Source organism: Nicotiana tabacum, chromosome 21, assembly GCF_000715075.1.
Source record: "Nicotiana tabacum cultivar K326 chromosome 21, ASM71507v2, whole genome shotgun sequence".
Lineage (NCBI taxonomy): Eukaryota > Viridiplantae > Streptophyta > Magnoliopsida > Solanales > Solanaceae > Nicotiana > Nicotiana tabacum.
Window position 1 is genome coordinate 742,684 of NC_134100.1, and position 22,372 is coordinate 765,055.

At 36.6% G+C, this 22,372-nt stretch overlaps 2 protein-coding genes and 2 long non-coding RNA genes across 4 annotated transcripts; 3 read left to right on the forward strand and 1 right to left on the reverse strand.

The window, feature by feature from the left end:
- Nucleotides 1-3,553: 3,553 nt before the first annotated feature.
- LOC107789942 (nuclear transport factor 2A-like) lies at nucleotides 3,554-6,937 on the forward strand. The gene is made up of 2 exons (XM_016611823.2): nucleotides 3,554-3,977; nucleotides 6,643-6,937. Exons 1-2 carry the CDS (start codon nucleotides 3,681-3,683, stop codon nucleotides 6,715-6,717), a joined length of 372 nt encoding a protein of 123 aa, XP_016467309.1. The 5' UTR covers nucleotides 3,554-3,680; the 3' UTR covers nucleotides 6,718-6,937.
- A 7,325-nt stretch (nucleotides 6,938-14,262) lies between these two features.
- Nucleotides 14,263-16,286, forward strand: LOC142175485 (uncharacterized). The gene is made up of 2 exons (XR_012704557.1): nucleotides 14,263-14,529; nucleotides 16,000-16,286. It is a non-coding gene; the product is annotated as an uncharacterized LOC142175485 (long non-coding RNA).
- A 1,099-nt stretch (nucleotides 16,287-17,385) lies between these two features.
- Nucleotides 17,386-22,094, forward strand: LOC107789937 (uncharacterized). The gene is made up of 2 exons (XR_001648941.2): nucleotides 17,386-17,886; nucleotides 21,181-22,094. It is a non-coding gene; the product is annotated as an uncharacterized LOC107789937 (long non-coding RNA).
- LOC107789935 (protein LAZY 1) lies at nucleotides 18,940-21,271 on the reverse strand. Its single transcript, XM_016611818.2, has 5 exons — nucleotides 21,151-21,271; nucleotides 21,005-21,071; nucleotides 20,148-20,866; nucleotides 19,388-19,640; nucleotides 18,940-19,291 (listed from the first exon to the last, which is right to left on the reverse strand). The coding sequence occupies exons 1-5, from the start codon at nucleotides 21,154-21,156 to the stop codon at nucleotides 19,272-19,274; spliced, it is 1,065 nt and encodes a 354-aa protein (XP_016467304.1). The 5' UTR covers nucleotides 21,157-21,271; the 3' UTR covers nucleotides 18,940-19,271.
- Nucleotides 22,095-22,372: the final 278 nt, after the last annotated feature.

Genomic DNA, 22,372 nt, shown 5'->3' on the forward strand with positions numbered 1-22,372 from the left:
AGGCGCTATACCTTAACAGAGAAGTTATACATATTTTGGTCACTATATTTTTTTTCCACATATTTTTGTTCTTTGATTCTAAAAAAATCACATTTTGGTTCCGGACTCCACCCAAAAGACCCTAAGGGATTGTTTGGTTGGAAAACAAGTTATTCCATTATTAATGATTTTGGGATTAGTTATCCCACCCTGCCATAGGGATAAAAAAATACTATAATTTTAAGATAACTAATCCGGGGATTAGTTATACCACGTTTTTATCCCAACCAAATATTGGATAAACTCATCTCAAATTTAAATCTGAGATTAGTTATCCCTTATCCCTCATACCAAACGAGCCGTAAGTGCCTTTCGATTGATTGATATTCTAGGTTTTAGTCATGGACAATTTTATTTTACTTAACTAAAATTAATATTGGGATTTAAAGTTAAACAAGTATAATATATACTTTGTATAACATAATAACCAGAATTTGACAAATGCAACTTACAAATCGCAGTAGTCTTTGCACCTTAGAAATGGAACTAATGCTGTATTGTGGTCCGGGCCAAACGGGCCTAAACGGGCCAGGCCAAACGGGCCTGAGCTTGAGGCGGTCCCGAGCCAAACGGTCCCGGGCCAAATGATCCCAATGTGTGGAACCGGCCCACGACGGTCCTAAGCCCACATGGTCCCGGGCTAAATGGGTTAGGCCCGCGGGCCTAACGGGCTTTTTCCGTTCCAGGCTATTTTTTTTATCTAAGGCACTTTCTTGTAAACTATATATGTATATACTAGTATAAATTGCTTATATATAGCTATATAAATATATATAGTATATATAGTATGTATAGTATGTATATATAAGGGTGTATTATGTGTATATATAATTATATATTGCCTTATGTAATATATATTGCCTTATATATGTATGTATGTATATATATATATATATATATATATATATATATATATATATATATATATATATATATATATTATATTGTTTTATGTATGTATGTATGTATGTATGTATGTATGTATATATATATATATATATATATATATATATATATAGTTTATATGTATTAGAAATTACTCCACCCTCTGAAAATTGAGTAAATAAATCTACAAGTGCTGCAATATAAACTAAACAGTTAGAAATAGTAGGATAATATTGGCCAGATAATTCATTTGTAGCAATATGAAATTGTTCTAAAAAGTCTACAAGCATTTTAACATTACTCCAATCTTGATTTGTAAGGTGCTCATCATCATCATCATCACCATCACCTACACGAGCATTATACGTTGCGCTTATTGGGTTCCTATATTCATATGCAACAACTAAACTTTCATACATGTAATTCCATCTAGTCGGACAAGGTTTAGGAACCTTTCTTTCTCTAAGGCCAAATTCATCACATTTTTTAAAATAGTCTCTAAGTCTACTTCTACGGTTTGAATAAAAAAGCCAATTAAGAGCCATTTTAACCTTTTCAATTTCTACATTTAAAACTTTCATACCAGCACCGACGATTAAATGGTAAATATGACAAATACATCTAACATGAAAAATATTACTAAATGCAGGATTTAGTGTAGTTGTAAGCAAGCCTATAGCATTAGTGTTACTAGAAGCATTATCCATTGAAACCGACATAATTTTATCTCTAATGCAAAAATATCTACAAATATCTGCAACTGTGTTAGCAATAAACTTACCTGTGTGGCGTGAATTAATTATTCTATAAGCAATAATGCGCTTTTGCATTATCCACTCCTCATCTATCCAATGACTTGTAACAGTTAGATAATCACAGTCATTACCACTTCTACCAATATCAGTAGTAATAGCAATGCGACAATCTATATGAGTAAATAAATAGCGCAAATATTGTTCATATTCATAATTATATTTATAAATATCGCTCTTTACGGTTGCGCAAGGCTATCCTTTATAAGTAGGATTAAAAACTCTTCTAATATAATGCACAAAATGAGAGTTAGAAGGAAACTATAGGGTAAGCACATAACAGTAACTATTTTTGCCAATTCTTCACGATCTTTATTTGGATCATAATATAAAATGCCACCGGTAATAGTGCTAATTCCCGGTTGAACTAGATTTGAACCTGTACTAGGGTTAACCGTACTATCTACACTTGTCCCCTCTTGCGCAGCTTTCATTTGTAAAAATCTAGCTTTATCTCTAGGGTGTTTCAATATGTGTCTAGTCAAACTGCCCGTACCGCTACGGTCTCCAGTAAATTTATGAACTAGTTGAGACCCACAAGTGTTACACTTAGCCTTATTTTTTTCTCTTAGTTGAGTAAAAAAATGTCAAACAAGAGATGTTTCGGGCCGTTTAGAAGGTTGTCTATTAAAAGTAGGGGTTACTATAGGAGGGTCAGGCGGGGCATCATTTGGGTTATTAACAGGACTAGTAGGTGTATCATCTAAATCCGGTTGCGTTTCATTTAAATCATCATTTTCCTCATCATTTTCAAAGATAGTTTCATTAGGATAAAAAGCATTCATAACTTCTTCATTTAATTGTTGACCCAGTGCAACATTATGGCAAAATTGACTATTGGAAAATTGAAAACAAGGGTTATCACTATCAAGAATAATAGGTGGAGGAGGACGGGTAACAGGTCTGTGTCGGGGAGCCGGGGGAAGAGTAGTAGCTTGGCTACTAGATTCACCAATTTTAGATTTTTCCTTACCCTTACCACCAAAAATATTTTTCAAAGAAAATACCATATTAATTATAATTGTACTAAATAAAACTAACAAAACTATAATATTAAAACTTAAGAGTTGGAACGAGTTTACCGAATTGACGAACAACTTCTTGAAAATTGAATATCGTTGAAGACTTGAATACTTCAATTCACCAACTTCACAATTTTTCACGAAATTGCAATAATAAAGTAAGCAATTATAGAAGAAAATTAGAGAGAGATTGATGAATTTGTGAGTAAAAATGAAAGAATGGGGGGTGGGGGGGTATTTATAGTTGAGAATTGGAAAAAAGTATAATTATAAAAAGTTTGGGGTTAAAGCAAAGTTTGGGGGCCAAATGACTATTTTTTAAAGTGACCAACGGATAAATTTTGAAGGCCAATGGCTAGATTTTAAAAATCTGACCGTTGGTCTTTTTTAAAAAAAAATTAGCCATTGGAGCCCGTTAGTCCCGTTGGGCCCGGTTGAACCGGCTCAGGCCCGCCTATCGGTCCCGGGCTTAATGGTCCCGGACTCACGGGCTAATTGTCTTGACCCGGCCCACCACGAGCTTTTGCACCACTAGAGCCCAAGCCCGGTTGAACCGGCCCGTTTGGCCCGCGGTCCTGGGCCGGTCCCGGGCCACAATACAGCCTTAAATGGAACCCATAAAATGTAACTTATAATCGGGATACATGAATGCCACTTATAAATCTCTCACATATAAATTGCAAATTAGCTGGTTGGTACTTATAGATATTACGACTTGGCATTAGGTGTTTGCGACTTATACATAGCTGGCAGAATGCGACTTATAATCGTATTAAAATTGCGACTTATAGTCTCTTCCGATCCAAAACACTTTAGCGTAATATCGCAGCGACACCAGAGGGTAATATTCGAATTTTCCCGAGTTTATAAAAAGGAGGAGAATAGAAAAGGTAGAGGCGTAGTGTGAATTCGCGAAAACCAAATGGATCCAGATGATGTGGCGACGGCATTCGTGAAGCACTACTACTCCACCTTCGACTCCAATCGGGTCGGGCTTTCTAACCTCTACCAAGAAGGCTCCATGTTAACCTTCGAAGGGGAGAAGCATCAGGGCTCTCAGAACATCGTCAACAAGCTGACCGGTCTCCCTTTTCAGCAGTGCAAACACAATATCAGCACCGTCGATTCCCAGCCCTCTGGTCCCGGCGGCGCCATGCTTGTCTTTGTCAGCGGTAATCTCCAACTCCCCGGCGAACAGCATCCTCTTAAGTTCAGTCAGGTATTTTGACAAACACTTCTCCTACACTTTCTGTACTGTAGTGTGCAATGCGTTTGCTTTCTCGGTTCACTTTCTGTCGTGCGATTTGTATCAAAAGTTGCTTTTCTGTTCCAGAATGTCATTTGGGTTTAAGTTTGTCTATTCTTATTTTGGTTGGTTGTTGCATCGGCCTAGTGGTGAATGAACTTGGGAGGAGGAGGGGACCATGAGGTCCTAGGTTCAAATCCAAGTCTAAAAACAGTAGGTTATGTCTCTCCATATGTCAAGCATTGGTGAGCAGAGTTACCCGGCATATGTGCAATAGTCAGGTGCACACAAGCTAGCCTGGACATCATTATCATTAAAAAAAATCGTGTGTGATGCGCTTGTTTTACCGTTTCTATTAGATGTTATCTTTGGCATGTTTCAAGTAGTTTACTCAGTTACATCGTCTGCCATGTGATTTAGATTAAAAGTTGCTTTTGTGTGTCAGACGTGATTTGGTTTAAGTTTGTTTTGATTTCTGTTTGGTTGTTGTATATGGAGGAGAGGTGAGCCTATATGAGATCAGGCATTTCAGCTTAGCAGTTGAGATGCTAAGTGAGAAGAAACGTGGCTTAATGTGAACATATGATGCAAATACCTGTAGTGATTTTTTATAACCTGAAATATTGCCTTGATCATTCTATAGTTTTAAATAGTTGCTAGAATGGCTATGGTGACAATGATTTTAGGGTGATATTAAAAGCTTAAGGAGCCTAAAAAATAGTCTTTTGACATCACTAGTTGTTTTTGGAATTATGATATACTAACCTACTTAGATATTCACCTATATCATCTCGTGCACTCAAGGTTTGTCCTTTGGCTCTTGGTTTGTATTATTCATTCATTTGGGATGTTAACCAATGATATTATAGAAATCAGGCGTAGATTTTGTTTGTATTTTGATTAGAAATGCCCGAGATGTCACCAATCATCTCTTATCTTTCGGACCATTTTGTTTTGAAGTGTACAAGTTGCTTACTAGAAGGAGACAACAGTCAACAAGATAGCTTGTTAGATACGCAATTACACGTGAGTTATGCTGTATCGGCACACAAATCTAATCCATACATTTAATGCTCTTTCTCCCTATAGTTTTCTTTGTCACTTTCTTCAACTAGGCTGCTAAACGTGTCTCTTTGAAAAGGTAATTTAGTTATATGACTCCACAAGATTTGATTTTGCTCGTTGGAGCCTGGGGGCTGGGGCATCAAAATCTGAACAAACAGTTGGAACGATGCAACTTGAAAGAATTGCTAATATATTCCTGCAAGAGAAAGAGAAAAACTACAAAATCTTGGCTCTCGACATTGTGAATACCTCGATCATCTTTCTTTTGCACTTTTTTGTTTTGGTTTAAGTTTACAGCCTCTTTGAGCAACCCAGAGTCTATTAGGAAAAAAAAAAAATATAAGTTCCATTATGCCAGACGAAAGAATGCTCAAACACAATCTTTTAAACATGCATTTTTGATAACCTTGGTGTCCAGGTCAGCTTGCGAGCACCTCGATTAATTTCACGGGATGCCTGCTACCTCATCTTCTAAACATGTATTTTACTTGAAGTTAGTTATAAAACTGATCAAGAGTCTCTTGTACATGTTATATTTAGGAATGAGCACCCCATAGCATCATGCATCAGCTTCACGAGTATCTAGATACCTCTGGGATTGGTGAGACTAGTGTGTTAGAACATTCAAGCCCATATAGATTTCGCCCTTGGGAAGCTTATGGGCATTATGACCGTTGTAGGTGAAACTTGTTGAGGTCATGTGGTGTTATACCTCATTTATACAACAGTTATACACGCGTGGAGAGAAAAAAAGAAAGCGAGGGTAAAGAGTGGTTTGGCAGAGCTTTGGAAGTATTACCTTAATTCGCTAGTCAAATGGGTTAGTTGCACTTGCCTTCCTAAATCTGGTGCGGAGTGAGGTGGGTTTGTTAGCTTTGCTGACTGTCAACCTACTGGGTTTTTTAAGGAGCCTGAGCAGATGTGATGTTATGGGCACGGTTTTGTTTTATCATCTTTAATTTGATAGATGGTAGGGAGAAATTAAAGTTTTAGACTACCTTCAACTATTAGCATTCTTTCTTTGTTGAATACCTTCAGTGGCTATAATTGGCAGACGTGATTTGGCTGGTTTTTGGAGTTATTCTCGTGCACTCAGATCTGACGTTAGCTCTCTCTTCTTCTTTTCTGACTTCTATTTTATTGAATGAACCATCTTGTAGCAGAGGGTTTTTTTGAACTCTCTTTTCAGAGAGAAGTCTGTTTATTTTCTTCTGGTCTCATTTTAGAGCACCCTCATCTGCGTTTATCTTGCATTTTATCACCTACACACTTAAGGAGATAAGAAAACAAAGGATATTTGATTGTTTATTTTCTTCTCTTCCTTCCTTCTTCATGTCCAGTCTTTTTTTATCATTGTGAAAGTTTTTGCTTCTCAATAGTGATAATGCTGCATTTGGCGGGGTTATGTGGGAGGATATGGCCATTAAAGGCTCATATGGGTTCTGGGCTTTGAAGTTTAATTCTATGCAACTGCACGTTTTTGATCCCTTCATACTTCATGAACATTAGACTTCTGAACTTCTTTGCATCTCAAATTTCTAATATGACTATTTTCTTCTTTCTTGGCCTGCAGATGTTTCATTTGATGCCAACACCGCAAGGAAGTTATTATGTGTTAAATGACATATTTCGTTTGAATTATGCATGAAGGGTGCTGGGTTGAATTGTCTCTTGGTCATGTTTTCATGATTGATTTGTCTGAAACTGAACAAGTTTACAGAATATCATATTCTAGAAGTTGAAAGACATTGCTTCCATCGGATATATCAACCTGTAAAAGACTAGTTCTTCTGTGTTGTGGGGCAAGTTGATTAATGGACTCGGTTATGCTTTTGAGTTTTATGGAATTTCATGAGCTCTACCTTGTTGCATTATGTCATTCACATTATTCAGCTCCTCTCTCTCTCTCTCTCTAACACTTGCACACACCGCTCTACCCCTTTCTCTTACAATTTTTTATTAGATGTTGCTTTTCTCCCACACTTTTTGATTGGATCTTGCTTTTCTCCCTTATTCTTATTGATACTTTAACCTGTGGAGCTGGATGATTCGTAGATTTTGAAACATGAGAAGTGGTATTAGAACTTTTGATGCCCTAAATTTGGTGGTCGGTCACGACTAAAATAATGACGATTGAAGAGTTAGCATATGAGTTTTTTTATTGAAAGTATTGCACTTCAGTTGTAATACAACTTATGGCTATAGTTTTTATTTAATTGAAGTGTTAAGTGACACAGCATTTTAGAACATGGTTACTTATACTCTGATCCATGCTCCTTGCTACGGTTTATAGGAGACCGTTCAGTGCTAGTTTATCTTCAAATGTGTCGTAGCTACGTTGATTTTCTGTCGGAGGAAAGCTGTCTCCTTTGGCAACAATATTTTTTTAACTCAATCAAGAACACAGTAAAATTAGTGGACTATATTTTTATCTTTAATAGGTGTTTGTTGGTTGTTGGGGTGGAAGGGGGGGGGGGCATGGTTGGCCTGGTTCAAGAGAATCAGAATTTTGATTTCATAAGCAACCCACCTTGAAAGTGCTTGTAACCTTATAAAGCAGCACCTCAGCTATCAGAGAAAGTTTGTGATACAAGCAAACGATAAAGTATGAAACAGAATAGCTTCATTTGGCAGCCTTCTGTTTCTTCGTAGCCATTCCATTTATGATTCACTCCCGCTCTACTCTCTTGTTGCTGAATTAATCTCCCTTTATAAATTCCGTTCTCTACGTACCATTTCTTTTGCACTGTACAGAAGCAAAGAATTCATATAGACAGAGAAAGAGAGTGTTGCTGTATAGGTTGGTAACATTTATACAGAGGAAGGAGAGGGAAGATGTCGGATTGGGGTCCGGTGTTTGTAGCGGTGGTGCTGTTCGTGCTGTTAACACCAGGTTTGCTAATTCAGGCACCTGGTCGCAACCGATTCGTTGAGTTCAGCAACTTTCAAACAAGTGGTGTGTCCATACTGGTTCACTCTGTTGTCTACTTCGCCCTCATGTGTATCTTCCTATTAGCCATTGGAGTCCACTTATATATGGGTTCCTAGTAAGCCATTTCCTTTTATGCTTTTCTGGTTGTGTCATGGGTGGTTGTCATTTGTCTTGTGTCGTTACGTTGGTTTTGGCTTGTGCTTCCATAACAACTTATGATGTGATCTGATGTATAATCTATTTTGAGAGCTCTTGTTTTTACGTAATTGCTCTCTTTTTACTCGTGTGAGATGTATGATCTGATGAGAATTAAGACATAATAATATTCACTATGTGCTTCCCTCTTTTTTTTTTTTTTTTTTTTTTGTTTCTTGTAATAGAAACAGTGCAAAATGAAATAGCTATTCATCTGTTTGTGGTCGTGATGACAGAACTATGACTTTTCAGCCACCCAAGCAGAGGAAAAAGGGAGGAAAAAAGGGGATTGGTTAAGGATTTAAAACGACAAAATTTGAATGTTTCCGGAAATCTGCAAATAGTGATGGCCAAATGAATATTAGCGGGTCCCTAGATTTATCAAGATAAAAAAGTTTTTGTTATAAAATAAAGATTATAAAGTAAATGATCAAAGACAAGTACAGTGAGAGACTAATATATTAGATATTGAATTGAAATCTCTTCTATTTATAGAAGAATTGAAGCCGCTGCGAGGCTTTCAGGAAGCCGTTGAGAGGTTTTTCTTGAGCTGTTAAGCTGTCTGCATGAGCTGCTCGCAACTTAGTTGTTTAATAAAAAGCTGCTGCAAGTTATTTATTGAGTTGCTTGCAACCTGCCTGCATCAGCTGCTTGAAGATAAACTTCAATGTTGTACTAAATGGATAATCTTCAAGAAAATTATCTACATCGGAGTAATAAATGGACATACACAATAATATTTTCATAACACTTTTTCTATATATATTTATAAGTTAGAAGTTTGAATAGCTTAAGCACCAAGTTGGTGCTTGCCACTGACTAATTTGATCAGACAGCACTTTGAAGGCAGTGTTTGATGAGTCTATCAAGACCTCTAGATGAGTTAAAACTAGAGATAACAAGTATACGCAAGCAATGAGAATTTCTAAAATTTGGATCGGCATGTACACGTGGATCTTCTGATAAAATAATATTGACGTATTATAACAGTTAAACCTCAACACCTTTCATGGCAAAAAGCGTTCAACATTATTTTAGAAAGAAAAGTATAAAGCCAAAGTGGTTCCTTTATGAAAAGCATTTTATATTCAGTTGTCTATTCTACGTAACTTTTTAACTTGAAAACTGTAGGTAGCTTGTCCTTTAATAAATTCCCTCTGATTCAAACTGGTTCCAAACTCCTAACCAATATGCTTGTCTAGATTCTAATACAGTATTCCTTCAAACTAAAGTAGAAGAATATTCCTAACTCTTTCTTGGCAGCGTTCTTCATAAGCTATCACTATTAGATTAGCTGTGGCTACTACTAGTTCTTGAAACTGTTTTTTCCAATTTTCATCCTACTGGAAATAGGTAGTTAGCGCATCTTTTCATCGAGCTGGTTGAATGGCGGACTGGGGACCAGTGGTCATTGGGGTGGTACTCTTCATACTGCTGCAGCCGGGGCTTCTGTTTCAGATACCTGGAAATGGCCGATCTCTGGAGGTCGGGGGCATGAAGACCAATGGCAAGGCCATTGCTGTTCATACTCTTATTTTCTTTACTCTTTATGCTATCCTCGTTCTTGCTGTTCATGTTCATATCTATACTGGCTGAGTACTCACAACCTAAAGCTAAAGGTGTCGCGTCTTTACTTACCATTTTCATTGAAGCAATAACATCTGTTGAAGATCTGTATTTGATTTTCTTGAGAAAGAAGAAAGATTTTATGTTTCGTTTCTGTTACTGATTGTTTAATATAAAAGAATTCTTCCTTTTCCACTTTTAATTGGGATCTGAACTGCCTACTATTTCCCCTTGTTATCAAAATCTGATTACTAGTATAGTGGCAATCTCTCCACGAGACTTTGCTAAGGTTTCCGGCTTATGCAAGAAAAAGATGGATGCACAACAACAACAACAAAACTAGTATATCTCGTAAGTGGGGTCTCGAGCCTTACCGCTACCTTATACAGAGCCCGTTTTCAATAGACATTCGGGTCAAGGAAAAAGACGGATGCACTAGCTCTATGTTAAAAACATACACACGATAATTATTCCTTGTATTGACGAAATCAAAAGAACTTCTGCATTATGAACAACCTCAAATATACTCCAGTATGAGCATGTCTGATAGAGTGGCCAGAAGATTTGTTCATTTCATTTTCATGAATTCGATAAACATTAATGTCAAGCGCATTTATCAGAGTACTCTAGGAATGATGAAAAGTACAAAGATATATGAAACACAAGGAAGGTCTGTAGCTGCGTTGTTTTCACTTTCAACTATGGGATAATATACATGAAGTAGATGGAGGAAAGGTATCAACCAGATCGTATATGGACACCAACGGCGACTATCAAGATGGTGTATATACAGAAGTATAAGATAGCATGAACTAGGATGGCAATTCCGCTGGTGTACATGTTCCCAAACTCGATGACTCTCGTTCTTGCTGGCAGCTGGCATAGGAGTCCGGGTGACAATAAGATGAACATCACCACCGCCACCACCACTGGTCCCCAATCTACTACCATTTCTATTTTCTATCTCCTTCTCAATATTTTCTCTCTCAGAGTAGTTAGCCTTAGTTCTCTCTCTGGTAGTATTTAGTTCTGGTGTTTGCAAATGAGTAGCAAGAGATTTAAGGCAAATGTAGCGATTTTGCTTAGTGAAGAAGGAGAAGAGGTACTAAACTTGAGGGTGAAAAAGCAGGCAGTGTGAGGTATTGTGTGGTAGTGGAGATTTTGCTTTATGGAAGTTGACAGAAAATACTGACTTTGTGTATATGTTTTTCAATAATTGAACAATTTAAGGTTTCTTTTTACCTTTACTTTAAACATTTTATTTTCGTCAAAGTAGTACAGTCAAACCTCTCTATAACAGTCTCGTTTGTTCTGATATTTTTTGGCTGCTATAGTAAAATGCTGTTATAGAGTACATATAATATAACATAACATAATATAATAATGGGTTCCGAGTTAAACTTAGCTTTTATATAGTGAATGACTATTATATAGGAATGTTGTTATAGAGATCTGACTTGAGAAAAGAAGCAGGTGGTGTGGGTGGAAAGGCAGATAATGCTGAAGCTTAATAGGTTGTTGAATGCTTTATTTTTGGCTTACATATTCAAGATGAGCTAACAATGCACATTCATAAAAGGCTTTGATGATCAAATCAGATAAGAAAGTAAATAATCAAAGCTGTGGATAAGGCAAACCTACTTGAATGATGCAACTGCTTTGCTTTCTATTTGGTAATGCTTTTGCCTCTTTCACATTAATTTGTTGTTCATCTAATTCTCTTTTGATCATGCACAAAGCTAGTAGGGACACCAAATATGCAAATGTAATTGTCAAATTCATCCTACCTGGAGTAGCCATCGTCCGTGCAATCCAGAAGAGACAATAGCAGTGGTGCTGAAACTTCCTCCGCGAGTCACTGAAACTTCCCCACACTGCTCATCAGACAGTAGACAGACAAATAGACATGGCTGATTGGGGACCGGTGTTAATAGCAGTGGTGTTGTTTGTGCTGTTGACTCCTGGACTTCTGTTCCAACTTCCAGGAAACAGCAGGTCAATAGAGTTTGCCAATTTTCAGACAAGTGTAATCTCCATCTTCATCCATACTGTTCTCTACTTTGCCTTAGTATCTATGTTCCTTATCGCCGTTGGAGTCCACATTTACTTCGCCTGACGCCTAATATACTCCATCAACAGTTCCATCTTCTCCTAAAGGCAAGCTTCATCTCATTTGTTAGTTCTATCCTCCAACAACCACAAGGCTGTAGCCTGTAGGCTCTACATATAACCAGCTCTCTTAAGTATTTTCAAGTTTTCTACCTTCTTTTTTCTCATTCATTTTGAGTATCAAGCTTGGATTCTGTGTTCATTTCGTAGTAGGTTCCGAGTGAACTGAGATACTCTTAAATACTGTAACATATTCCTTTCAGTGCATATTACCACATCCACATCTAATGCAATTTGCTCAACTGGTTTGCGAAAACTTAACATTATCGTCAGCATGGTATATATACAAGCATCATATCTTACTGAAATCTCCGTAAAATTATGAATAATATCCATTCGAGATGCACTTGCTGCACTCACATTTAGTTCCAAATGATAACTGTCTTTTATTGTGCTAAGTACAGAACTTAAATATCCAATATTTAGTGTCATCTCACATATCATACCATGCAAAAAAGGAACTGCCTATCTGTCTGGATAGTAATTTTTGGATTAAGACGCTATAGTCAGATGTACCGATACTTGTGAGTAATTCTAATGATTTATTACATCACAAATAATAAGAATGACAAAGCCTAAGAGTAAGAGGTGCTGATCATCAAGACAAACACTTGAGGAACTTCAACACAAAATCATCAGGCCATCATTCACAAGACTAAAGATATAGTGAAGTTTACGTGGCGTGTGAATAGGCTGTCTTCTTGCCCACTCTTTTAACTGAAAAACTGATCATCTTTCAGACTCTGTATGTTCTTGCAGCTAGAGTTCTCAGCTGCACCTATGCAAACAGGCACAAAGCTGTAATCTTTTACTAGTTTTCCATTTCCCATACAGAATTTGAGCAACTGCAACAAGTCATTCTTCCACTATAACTACAACATATGAAAAAAGAATCCAATAAAGATGCCACGTTGCCAATATTCATACTGTTTAAGGAAATTTTGTAACATTAATACATCAAACTACATTACCAAATCTGCTGTCATGTGATGCTTCTCAATAATCAGCTTAATAAATCTAACTCAGCCACTATGACTACTATCAGTCTGTGCTACAATGTTGTAACTTTTTACTTGGGATCACTTTAGTCTTAAAATTTTTCTACAGAAGCAAGTGCCATTACTTAGAATATATATACCATATTGTATTAAGAAACCTCATTGGAGAAATTCAAATGAATCGTCATCTCAAATGTATTAACCCCTCTTTTGGAGATGAATAAAATGCCTTCTTTTTGCTTAAATAAATAAAAAAATGAATCGTCATCAACAACTCAGGGACTATCAACATTTGTCACGCGAATTTTTGGGCTTAATTATGTGGTGATTAGCAAATGAAGCCCCCAATGGTATCGTTAAAATAGCACGGTCTAGCCAGTTTTCTGGTCATTTAAAAATAGCTAGCGTTTACCAAGTCAATGAAAAATAACCACTATTTTGCTGCAACAGAGACCGGTCCAGTGTAATATACTAGAGTTCGGTGCACCTATACTTTGCTGGCTCCAGTGCTCCAAACTCCAGTATATTATGCTGGAGTATTTTTTCGAATTTTGACCAGTGTTTTCGTTCAGATTTATCTTTACATGAAAAGTGGCTAAATTTCGATTATGTTTGAAACTCACCACTTATAAATCTGATTATTTTTAACGGAAAATGAAAAAAAATATTTTTTTCATAAAAACTAAATTGTTTTTTGTAAAAACTGGAAAAAAATAAGAAGACTTTACTAAATTAGTGGATTATTGGTGCATTAGTTTAAAAAAACGAAAATATTTTGCAAAATATTTTTTTAAGTTTTACAAAAAGAATAATTATTATTTTAATTTAGTATTGACCTAACAGTCAAATGGCATAAGTGAACCAAAAAAGTGGATGGAGGGATATTTTTAGTCCAATAGATGGATGAATGATCTTTTTAAACCTTTTCCAATAGTTTAGAGGCATTTTGAACCCTTTCCCGTATTTTTAAATTTCTTTAGATGGTATCGTGATAGGTGAACGAGCATTCATTCTTCCTAATTAATCATGTAATTTATAGAATTTAAGCTTAAATATTGAAGAACTAAGGCTTGTAATTGGGTATCTAAAATTAGGGATTTGAGGGGTCATTTGTGATTGAATTTTGGTGTTTTTGATACGAATGAACTCGAGTTTTTGTTGCTACTTGGTGTCATTTCTACGGCGGTACCACTAGGTGGTATGTGGGCTTCACCCTGCAGCCCAATCTCTCCTTGTCAGTTTTTCAGTGGGCCTGGGCCTAATTCGAACTACCCAGGCCCAGTTAACAAAATCCCTTTTTCAATTCAGCGACTTGACAAATTTCGTCTTCTCCAAGTAACCCTTCCTCCTGTTCTATACAGCCAAAAACCCTATAGATCGAATATTAGCATCATTATCATCATATTCCCTAGATTAAGAGCTCTGAGACTGAAATACTCTATCCTTCAATGGCGTTAACGAACTTTATACTAACGGTGGTCGGAGTGAGCGCGGCGATATTATTGCTGAGGAGCGATGTCAAACAGTCTGCTTCCATCTTCAAGCGTAACGTTCGTCAAATTCGCCATTGGCTCGAGGAAGAGTCTTCCTCCGCCGCCAAGTATGCCCTTCCACTTCCCTTTTCCCTTCAATATTTTTTGCTTATCGAAAGTCCTGTGCTGTAATTCTCATCGATTGATAAAAACGAGACCTTTATACAATGGAATCGCAAAGAATCAGTTTACATTCCCGTAACTAACTTTGATTCCCAGTAAACAAATTTCCTTCCAAATTGAATCAACCGCTAACTAACTGCTTTAACTACCTAATGCTGACGTGGCATCTTCGAGCTTCTTCTCCAGCTGCTCTATCTTTTATTACTCCTTGATCCTTCTCTTGCAAATACCACTGCAGCTAGACTGTGCTGGAATTGGGCTCAACTTAGCTACATTGAGCTGATTCAGTAACTCCTCTAGAGATAGAGCCAGTGTTTGAAGTGTATGAGTTCTGAATTTGCCACGGAACCCATAGCTCGTCTTAGTTTCTTGGTCCGCAATTAAATATTTTTACATATTTGATGGATTTCTAAGTACAAATATAGTGTTTAAGCAAAAGTGATTGGGTTCAGCCGAACCCGCACCCAATGGGCTAGCTTCACCTCTGCCTCCTGCATCATTATCCCTCCCTTGCTGGCCCATTGGCATCATCACACTATGCAATATACTGGTAGCTTGAAAACAGTTATTACGAAACTAATTTGCAAATTTGTGTTTTTGGAGACGTACAAATAAAGTATCCATGTAATGAACGGACTGAAGTTCTGTCAATGAAGCACGTAAATAATGCCAAAAGTCTATAACCACCGCTTATTCGATGTATGTAACACACTACTCCTACATGTTATGTCTCTTAATCTGTATCGTTCTTTCCAACTAAGAAAAAAGTGCATTTTTTTTCTTTTGTTCCTGGGCAAAATAATAACTTTTGGGTTTTTTAATAGGTTATCTAGATGCCAGTGGTATTGAATGTTCTTGGTGATTTCAAAAGCAACAGTTTGCTTCTGAAGTTTGTTTTGTTTCTCGCTTGGTAAAGTCTAAAGAGTAATATAAAAATTAGAGTTCTAGGCAAGTCAAGTCAAGTAAACTTCAGGTGGTTTTTCTTTTGGGCAGCCCCTTATAGTTTTTGTTATCGAGATATCTTCTCTTTTTACATTGTTCCCGAGGATGTTTTGGGGAATCTGCTCCTGTGCTGCAAAGACTGGCAGTCTGGCATTACAGTTTCAGTTGAGGCTCATGCTTTTATAGTCAATTTTTTAATATGTAATTTATGATGAATAATATTTGAAGTTTATCATTTAATTGTAGGTTTAGGATCTTTAGCTTTGGCTTTATCAAAATAAAGATAGCTAGCTTTGTTTCCTTTCCCTTCTCGTTCCTTAGTTTTCTCTGAACAAGGGACATCCATCCACGTCAGATTTTAAATTGGTTTCTCATTGTAGCTTCTTCTGTTAGCTTTTTGATTTTGAAATCCTGTAGCTGTAGTGTATATATCGTTGTCATGATGTTATGAAATTCCATTGATGTTTCTATAGGGAATTGGAGAAGGCAAAACCAAAGGAGATACCTCACAAAGACATTCCTAAGGAGGATAAGCATTAGACGAATCTCAGGAATCTTTATAATGAAATAGAGAGGGCAGAACCAAAGGAGATACCTAGAAGACATTCACTAGCAGAACAAGAATGAGACATGCCTCAGGAATCTTGATAGTTTCATAATTTGCATTTTCTCACCTGTGCTTTACCTTCTATTCTGTATAAAATTCTTCATAGTTTGATTTCTGATAGTGGATTATTATTCTATTTTCTTAGCTACTCAACTGCTTGGTACATGTGTCCCTATGAATATCAATATGTTCACTTAATTTTAGCTGTTTGTTGGAAGTCATCGTTTAACATAACTTGCTGCACTTGCTAGACTGCTTAGGATTTTGATGTAATCAAGTCCAGACTTATCTTTGTACTGTCACAGTATCAGCTTGATACTGTTTCCAATAAAACCTCACCTTATAAAAAAAAAATAGATCCTTGGCATAAGCTCATGAAATTTGAATAAATAGGCTGGATATGGTCGTTAATGCACTTATGGTGAGAAATGATCATTTATTTCACGTTCTGTATTGATTCATAAAGGAAATTCTTCATTTTACTATTGCCCAGAGATATAACTGATGCAAAACCATGTCAGGGAGATGAATATTTGAAGGATAGTGAACTCTGCTTTACTCTTTTATTCAGGAATCATGAGCTTTTATGAATTGTAGTTGTGGACGACAAATGTGGAGTAAATTGACATGTTAAGATCTGAAATTTATCCTTCACAAAAGAAAAGCAAATGCAATTGCAAAAATTGTTGAGTTTGTAGGTGGTCATATCTAATTTGTCATTAGAGCTCAGCACAACTCCTTAATGATTAAAACTTTTGAACCAGTTACATTAAATGCATAAGCACAATGAACTCAACTCTTGCACGGTGATTTACTTAAAATAGCACTTATGGTAGCAATTTCAAGTCTACCGCATACCCATTGAAACTAGTTAGTGGCCTTGTCATGTTTGACATCCTTTATTTGATCGGCTTGTTGGAATAGATAGATGACCTGTTTATTCACTATGACAAGCTTAGTATGCTTGTTAGTTACTCTAGAATGACTCTGTCCGGGAAACCTATTTTTCAACCTCTGATAGCTGCAGATATCAAGTTCTCTCTGGCTATCGTATTGGTGGCACTGGGGGACTCATTACCTTGTTCTAAAAGCTGTCTTACTCTGGATGCCAAGCTAGGTCAACCAAGTGCATGCTATTATATTCGGACTGTATTGGAATTACATCTGTTGTGCTGAGTTGCTAAAGTAGAGAGTAAAGCTAGTAAGGCGTTAACAGGAGAGGGTGCACACTTGAATATTATCATCCCACACTTGAATACTATCATCCCTGTTGGTTCATCATTGTGAGGTTGGGAAATGCATTGATGTCTTTATGACTAACTGACTATCAGGCAGAACTAAAAGGAATGAGATTTGCATTCATTCGTTCATGATAATGACGAGATCTGAAGATGTATTTTGTTCTACAGTAACACAAACATGATTCTCTTTTCGATTGGACAAGGCCAGGAAAGGTAACATGTGGTATGAATGTTGCATGTTGTTGTGGACCATCAAAATGCAGAGCAATTTTCACCTACCCAGAAACCAAGAGTGAAACTATTTGAAGAGCAAACAGAACAGCAAAGAAAGCTAAACTTTAAGGAAAGTAGTAGTCATATTCTACATGTAGAAATTGTTTTTTATGTCACTCGTAATGCAACAGGGATACTGATTTGTACAAGACTGCCTATCCCAGAGAAAACTGCTGTGCTGGTATAGAATAGCAACCAATTATAAGCATAAAGATACACACAAACGGACGAAGCTTCAGGTAACACATTTAAATTACACACTGCTTTGCTGCATGTGAATGACATTGTTTCTGCAGATCATATTGAATAAAGCAGTTCCCAAATAGTCGGCTAGTGAATCACAAGATTGCATGCATGTGAATGTCACTGTTGCTACAATAAAATTGTATAGTAATAATAGAACTGTAATCATTAATATCTTTGCTTACATTTTCACTCATGTGCCTAAAGTTACAAAAAGCTAGTGGTGGCCCATATTCCTTCTCATAGATGATACAGAATGTGTTCAACTCTATCATTAAGTTTCTAAACAGGGAATTTGGAAAGACTAAATTCATTGTTGAAACTGATTGTATTCTGTTGGGCGCTTTCAAAAAATTTCTCGTCTGCTGCTATGTGTTCCTAATGATCCATCTTCATGCTTCATATTTTTTTTTATAAGGCGAGATTTTATTGAAAATAGTATCAACCTGATTATGTCAAGATTCATGCTTCATGATTTGTATTCAGTATTTAATGTCTGCTTGTGAAAATGGACAGTCCATGTACCTTGTATTTTTATTGTGTCAAGTTTGGTTCTTCCTCGTACAGCTACATATATGGTGCAAGGATAGTAGTTTCTAGTGGATTAATATTGGAGAACAAAAAAAGGGGCAGTACTTAAATAGGATGCTAACCATTTAATAGTCAGGACTTATTATATAATCCTTGATTCCTTATCAAAAAAAAAATATATATATATATATTCCTTGATCAATTTTCTCAAGTGATGAATGAGATGTGACTGTGTGAGTACAACTATGAAGCCTCTTTTGCGTGCTCTCATCTTTATTCAGCTTTACTGATGCTCATTCTGTGCGGAAGTTACAAAGTTAGCCTTAGAAATGTAGCTCCTATGGTAATTAGGAAATACATCTTTTTAGTGGTTAAGTAAACTATATATTTTCATTTTAGTGGTTCAAGTGACTTGACAAAGTCCATGACAGCCTTCTTGTGAAAGTTCAAGGGGTATGCCTTCCGGACTTGATCTAACTATATAAAAGTATTCATATTTACTGGTGGTAGAATGATATATCTGCTGCACTACAGTTTTAATCATAACAATCAAAGTTTTAACTTTAACACAGATAATCAATGGGGATCTTCACGTATCATTGGAAATGTTCCGTGATAGTGAAAACATCAGAGCATGAGAATACTTTCTCAACAATTCTTAGCACATCAACAATAGATCAAACTTGATGATAACAACCCATTTCTCACACAACTTAGCAACACACGTAGAGCGAAGGAGAGATTCATTTATTTTGTTCACAATTGACAGCTCAATACTGCACGCATATTGTGCTCCTGGAGTAGAAATGCAGAGGATCGGCATTACATTCTTTTTTCTAAATTTTCCCATCTAGAGCTCCAGCACCAAATCTACATTACACAATGAGGAAAAAGAGTCAGATAATAGTCTATTTGTGTGTTTACTTGACAAGAAGTCATGAATTTTAGCGTAAGCTGTTTACTTACAGTCAGCATCTGTTTTAATCCAATGCTCCCTGTTTACTGCTGACACATCATATTCCATGTCACTTGGATATACTTCCGAAGCATGTAATATCTTAGTGGGAACAGAAGCGTTAGAAAACATTTTGTTCAGTTCACCATTTGCTCCCAGTTTACCAGCTTCGCAGGAAATCTTTCTGATCTCATCCTTTAGTGGCTTGTTCTTATCTGTTAATCCCTCAGCTGGATGAACTTTCCTTTTTAACATTTTTAGGACCTGTACATTATAGATGAATAGCTTAGGTATTTGGTGATATATGCTGATGATTTAACTCATTGTTTGGAGTACTTTCAAAATATCTTGTTCTTAAGCACATGGGAAGTCAACTAAAATGTGTGACAGTTAGGTATCCAGCAGTCAGGTTATTTTTGACATTTTTCATGCTGATGATTTAAAATAGAACCACGTTTTCAAGAATTTCTTTGTGGGGAGCCTTTTCCAATGCCTAAAGTGGCTTGAGAACATATTAGGCCTTCAAAGGAGAAGTCTTTTTCATGGACAAGAATCTATTGTCTGCACTGTCTTAATCAGTGAATTCATGTTTGTCCTGCCATTTCTGGAAGCCTGCCAAATTAATCTATCTTAGTTTAACCATTATCTTGTAATCTTCTCAATTTTGGTATCTAGCTAGTCACCTTTGATTATAAATAATATGAGCAAGCCTTTCAAATGAAGTAGTAAATATTTAAGAGTTAATCTTTGATAGGTCGAGATAGTACCAACCTGAGGGAGTTTCCTCTTTCTTGAGACATATTCATTGACATCTCCAGAAGAAGGATCTGTAGAGCTCTTTGACTTGGAGTGGAGATTCTTCAGCATTTTCTTCATAAAATGCATTGCACGTCTTCCCTTGGTTTGTTTCTTCTCTTTTCCATCTTTTCCTATATGATGCTCTCCCGCTATGTTGTTCCTCTTAATAAGGAGCTCTCCTTTTGGTTTCTTTCCCTCAACTTCTGTCTCTGAAAGTTCAACTGAAGAGCCAAATAGATATTTCTGGAGTGGGAATTGAACAGAATTACCATAGGTTTCTGGTAATTCAACCTCCTCAATTAATTGTTTTCCGCCACTGAGTGTAATAATGCTTGCATGGCTGCTTCTCTCTGATGATTCATGAGCAACTTCAGCTTCTACAAACTTCTCTAGCTCATCATTTATACGCTTCAATTCATTCTCTTTTATGTCTAGCTTTACTTCACCATGAATTACATGCTCAAGATGCATAGGAAATGTAGGAGTTGGAGGGTCACTTTTTATTGTTTGAGAACCAAGAGTACCAATTGAAAGAAAGCCATGAAAAAGTTTTTCCAAAGCCATTTCTGTTTCGGTGCTTTTAACTTCCTTGCAAGCAGGTTGCTTTGAGATTGTGAAGCTGTAGTTTGCTTCTCCATAGTATTCTTGTTCTTCAAATAATGTGCCAGCTGAGAAGGAAGTAGCAGAGTTTTCTGAAAATAATGATGATCATAATAGTGAGAAAAATAAGATAATATGTAACAATTGAAAGGAAATGGATAGTGTAAAAGAGTTCATTCCAAATGGAAAGAACTGAAAGCAGATATATGCAGTGTGAAATAATTACATACCTAGTATGATATTCTTTGCGGACTCATTGCTGTTTTGCTTTGCTTTACGGTGCATCCAACCTAGTAACTGCAACATAGATGAAGTTAGGAAGTTTGATTTGATTGAGCATATATATATATATATGAAACTTTAATTTTGGACTCACCTTCATTTTGAACTATCTGGAGAAGTGCAGATGAAACCGGGTGGCTCGTTGGAGAGTTTTTGGAGAAACCTGTGTTAGAAGAAAGATATTTACTTGGTAGTTGGAGGAAGAAATTCAAGACTAGATAAAGGAAAATTTTAGGAGGAAGAATAAAGCAATGTTTCATCATTATTTCCTCCTGGATAGTAAGCCAGCATCTGTAGCAAGAGAAAGTACATCGAGAAAATTACAAGATAATGGTTGGCTATTTTCTTGTCAATATTGCATTGATTAGACAAGTTGAGATCAAGTGGTTTTGACACCCACAGGTCGAAGGTGCTAGAGTGTGATATGGGCACACGTGTGTGCTAGTTTGCACTATATCGTTGCATATAGATTCCTAATACATATGTCTGTCATGTTGGCCTGGCATCTGATAATTTCCAGAACAGAATGCATGAGTAATTGAGTATTGTCTAACTTTACTTGCATTCTTATTAATGGGCTTGACTACATGGAATCATAAGACACATCCTACTAACCACCCTAAGAGAAGCGGCGAAGAAATGCCTGAGGTTCGTTGCAGTATTGGGTAGCCCGGTGCACAAGGTATCCCGCGTTCACGCAAGGTTCGGAGAAAGGTCGCATCTTAAAGTGTGTGATATAGACAACATACCCTAATGCAAGCATTAGTAGCTGTTTCCACGGGTCGAACCAGTGACCTATAGGTCATATGGAGACAACTTTAGCGTTATTCCAAGTATCCCTTCAGGTTCGTTACAGTATTGAGTGGTGAAATATATCTGTGTTGCCTTCTGAATTGGCTTCCGAAAGTGTACGTTTAATATTTGATTATTGCAATTGCGAGTGATCACAGTTTTTATCATATGCCGAGGGCTCATTGAGAAGGCTGCATGTCACTCTGTTGATTATAGATTAAAGTGAAAATTTTGGTTTAGTTTGAACTGTTGATGTAACATTTTATTTGCCTTCGCTAAAAGGGTTTTAGTTGTTAAATACAGTTTTTATCATCTTGTCAAAATTAATAACTAAAATTTGAAAAAGTGCTTAAACAGCTAGAGTGGTGCTTCAACCTTCTTCTAGTTTATTTTATCACTGAAACCCATCTAATTGTTGCTATGTAAACAACCCCTTTCTGCCATTCCATGTGCTACTTGTGTATATTGATAGCAGTAAATTTTAGTACTAAGTACTCCCTCCATTTCATTTTCTGTAAAGCCTG

What these genes read in the sequence shown, in the direction of transcription:
- LOC107789942 (XM_016611823.2), top strand. Translation starts at nt 3,681, where the DNA reads ATGGATCCAGATGATGTGGCGACGGCATTCGTGAAGCACTACTACTCC. An exon ending in ATCCTCTTAAGTTCAGTCAG is followed by an intron (nt 3,978 to 6,642) that starts GTATTTTGACAA and finishes CTTGGCCTGCAG; the next exon opens with ATGTTTCATTTGATGCCAAC.
- LOC107789935 (XM_016611818.2), bottom strand. An exon ending in CGCAAAGAATATCATACTAG is followed by an intron (nt 20,867 to 21,004) that starts GTATGTAATTAT and finishes CATTATTTTCAG; the next exon opens with AAAACTCTGCTACTTCCTTC. An exon ending in GAAAGAGGAAACTCCCTCAG is followed by an intron (nt 19,641 to 20,147) that starts GTTGGTACTATC and finishes TATAATGTACAG; the next exon opens with GTCCTAAAAATGTTAAAAAG.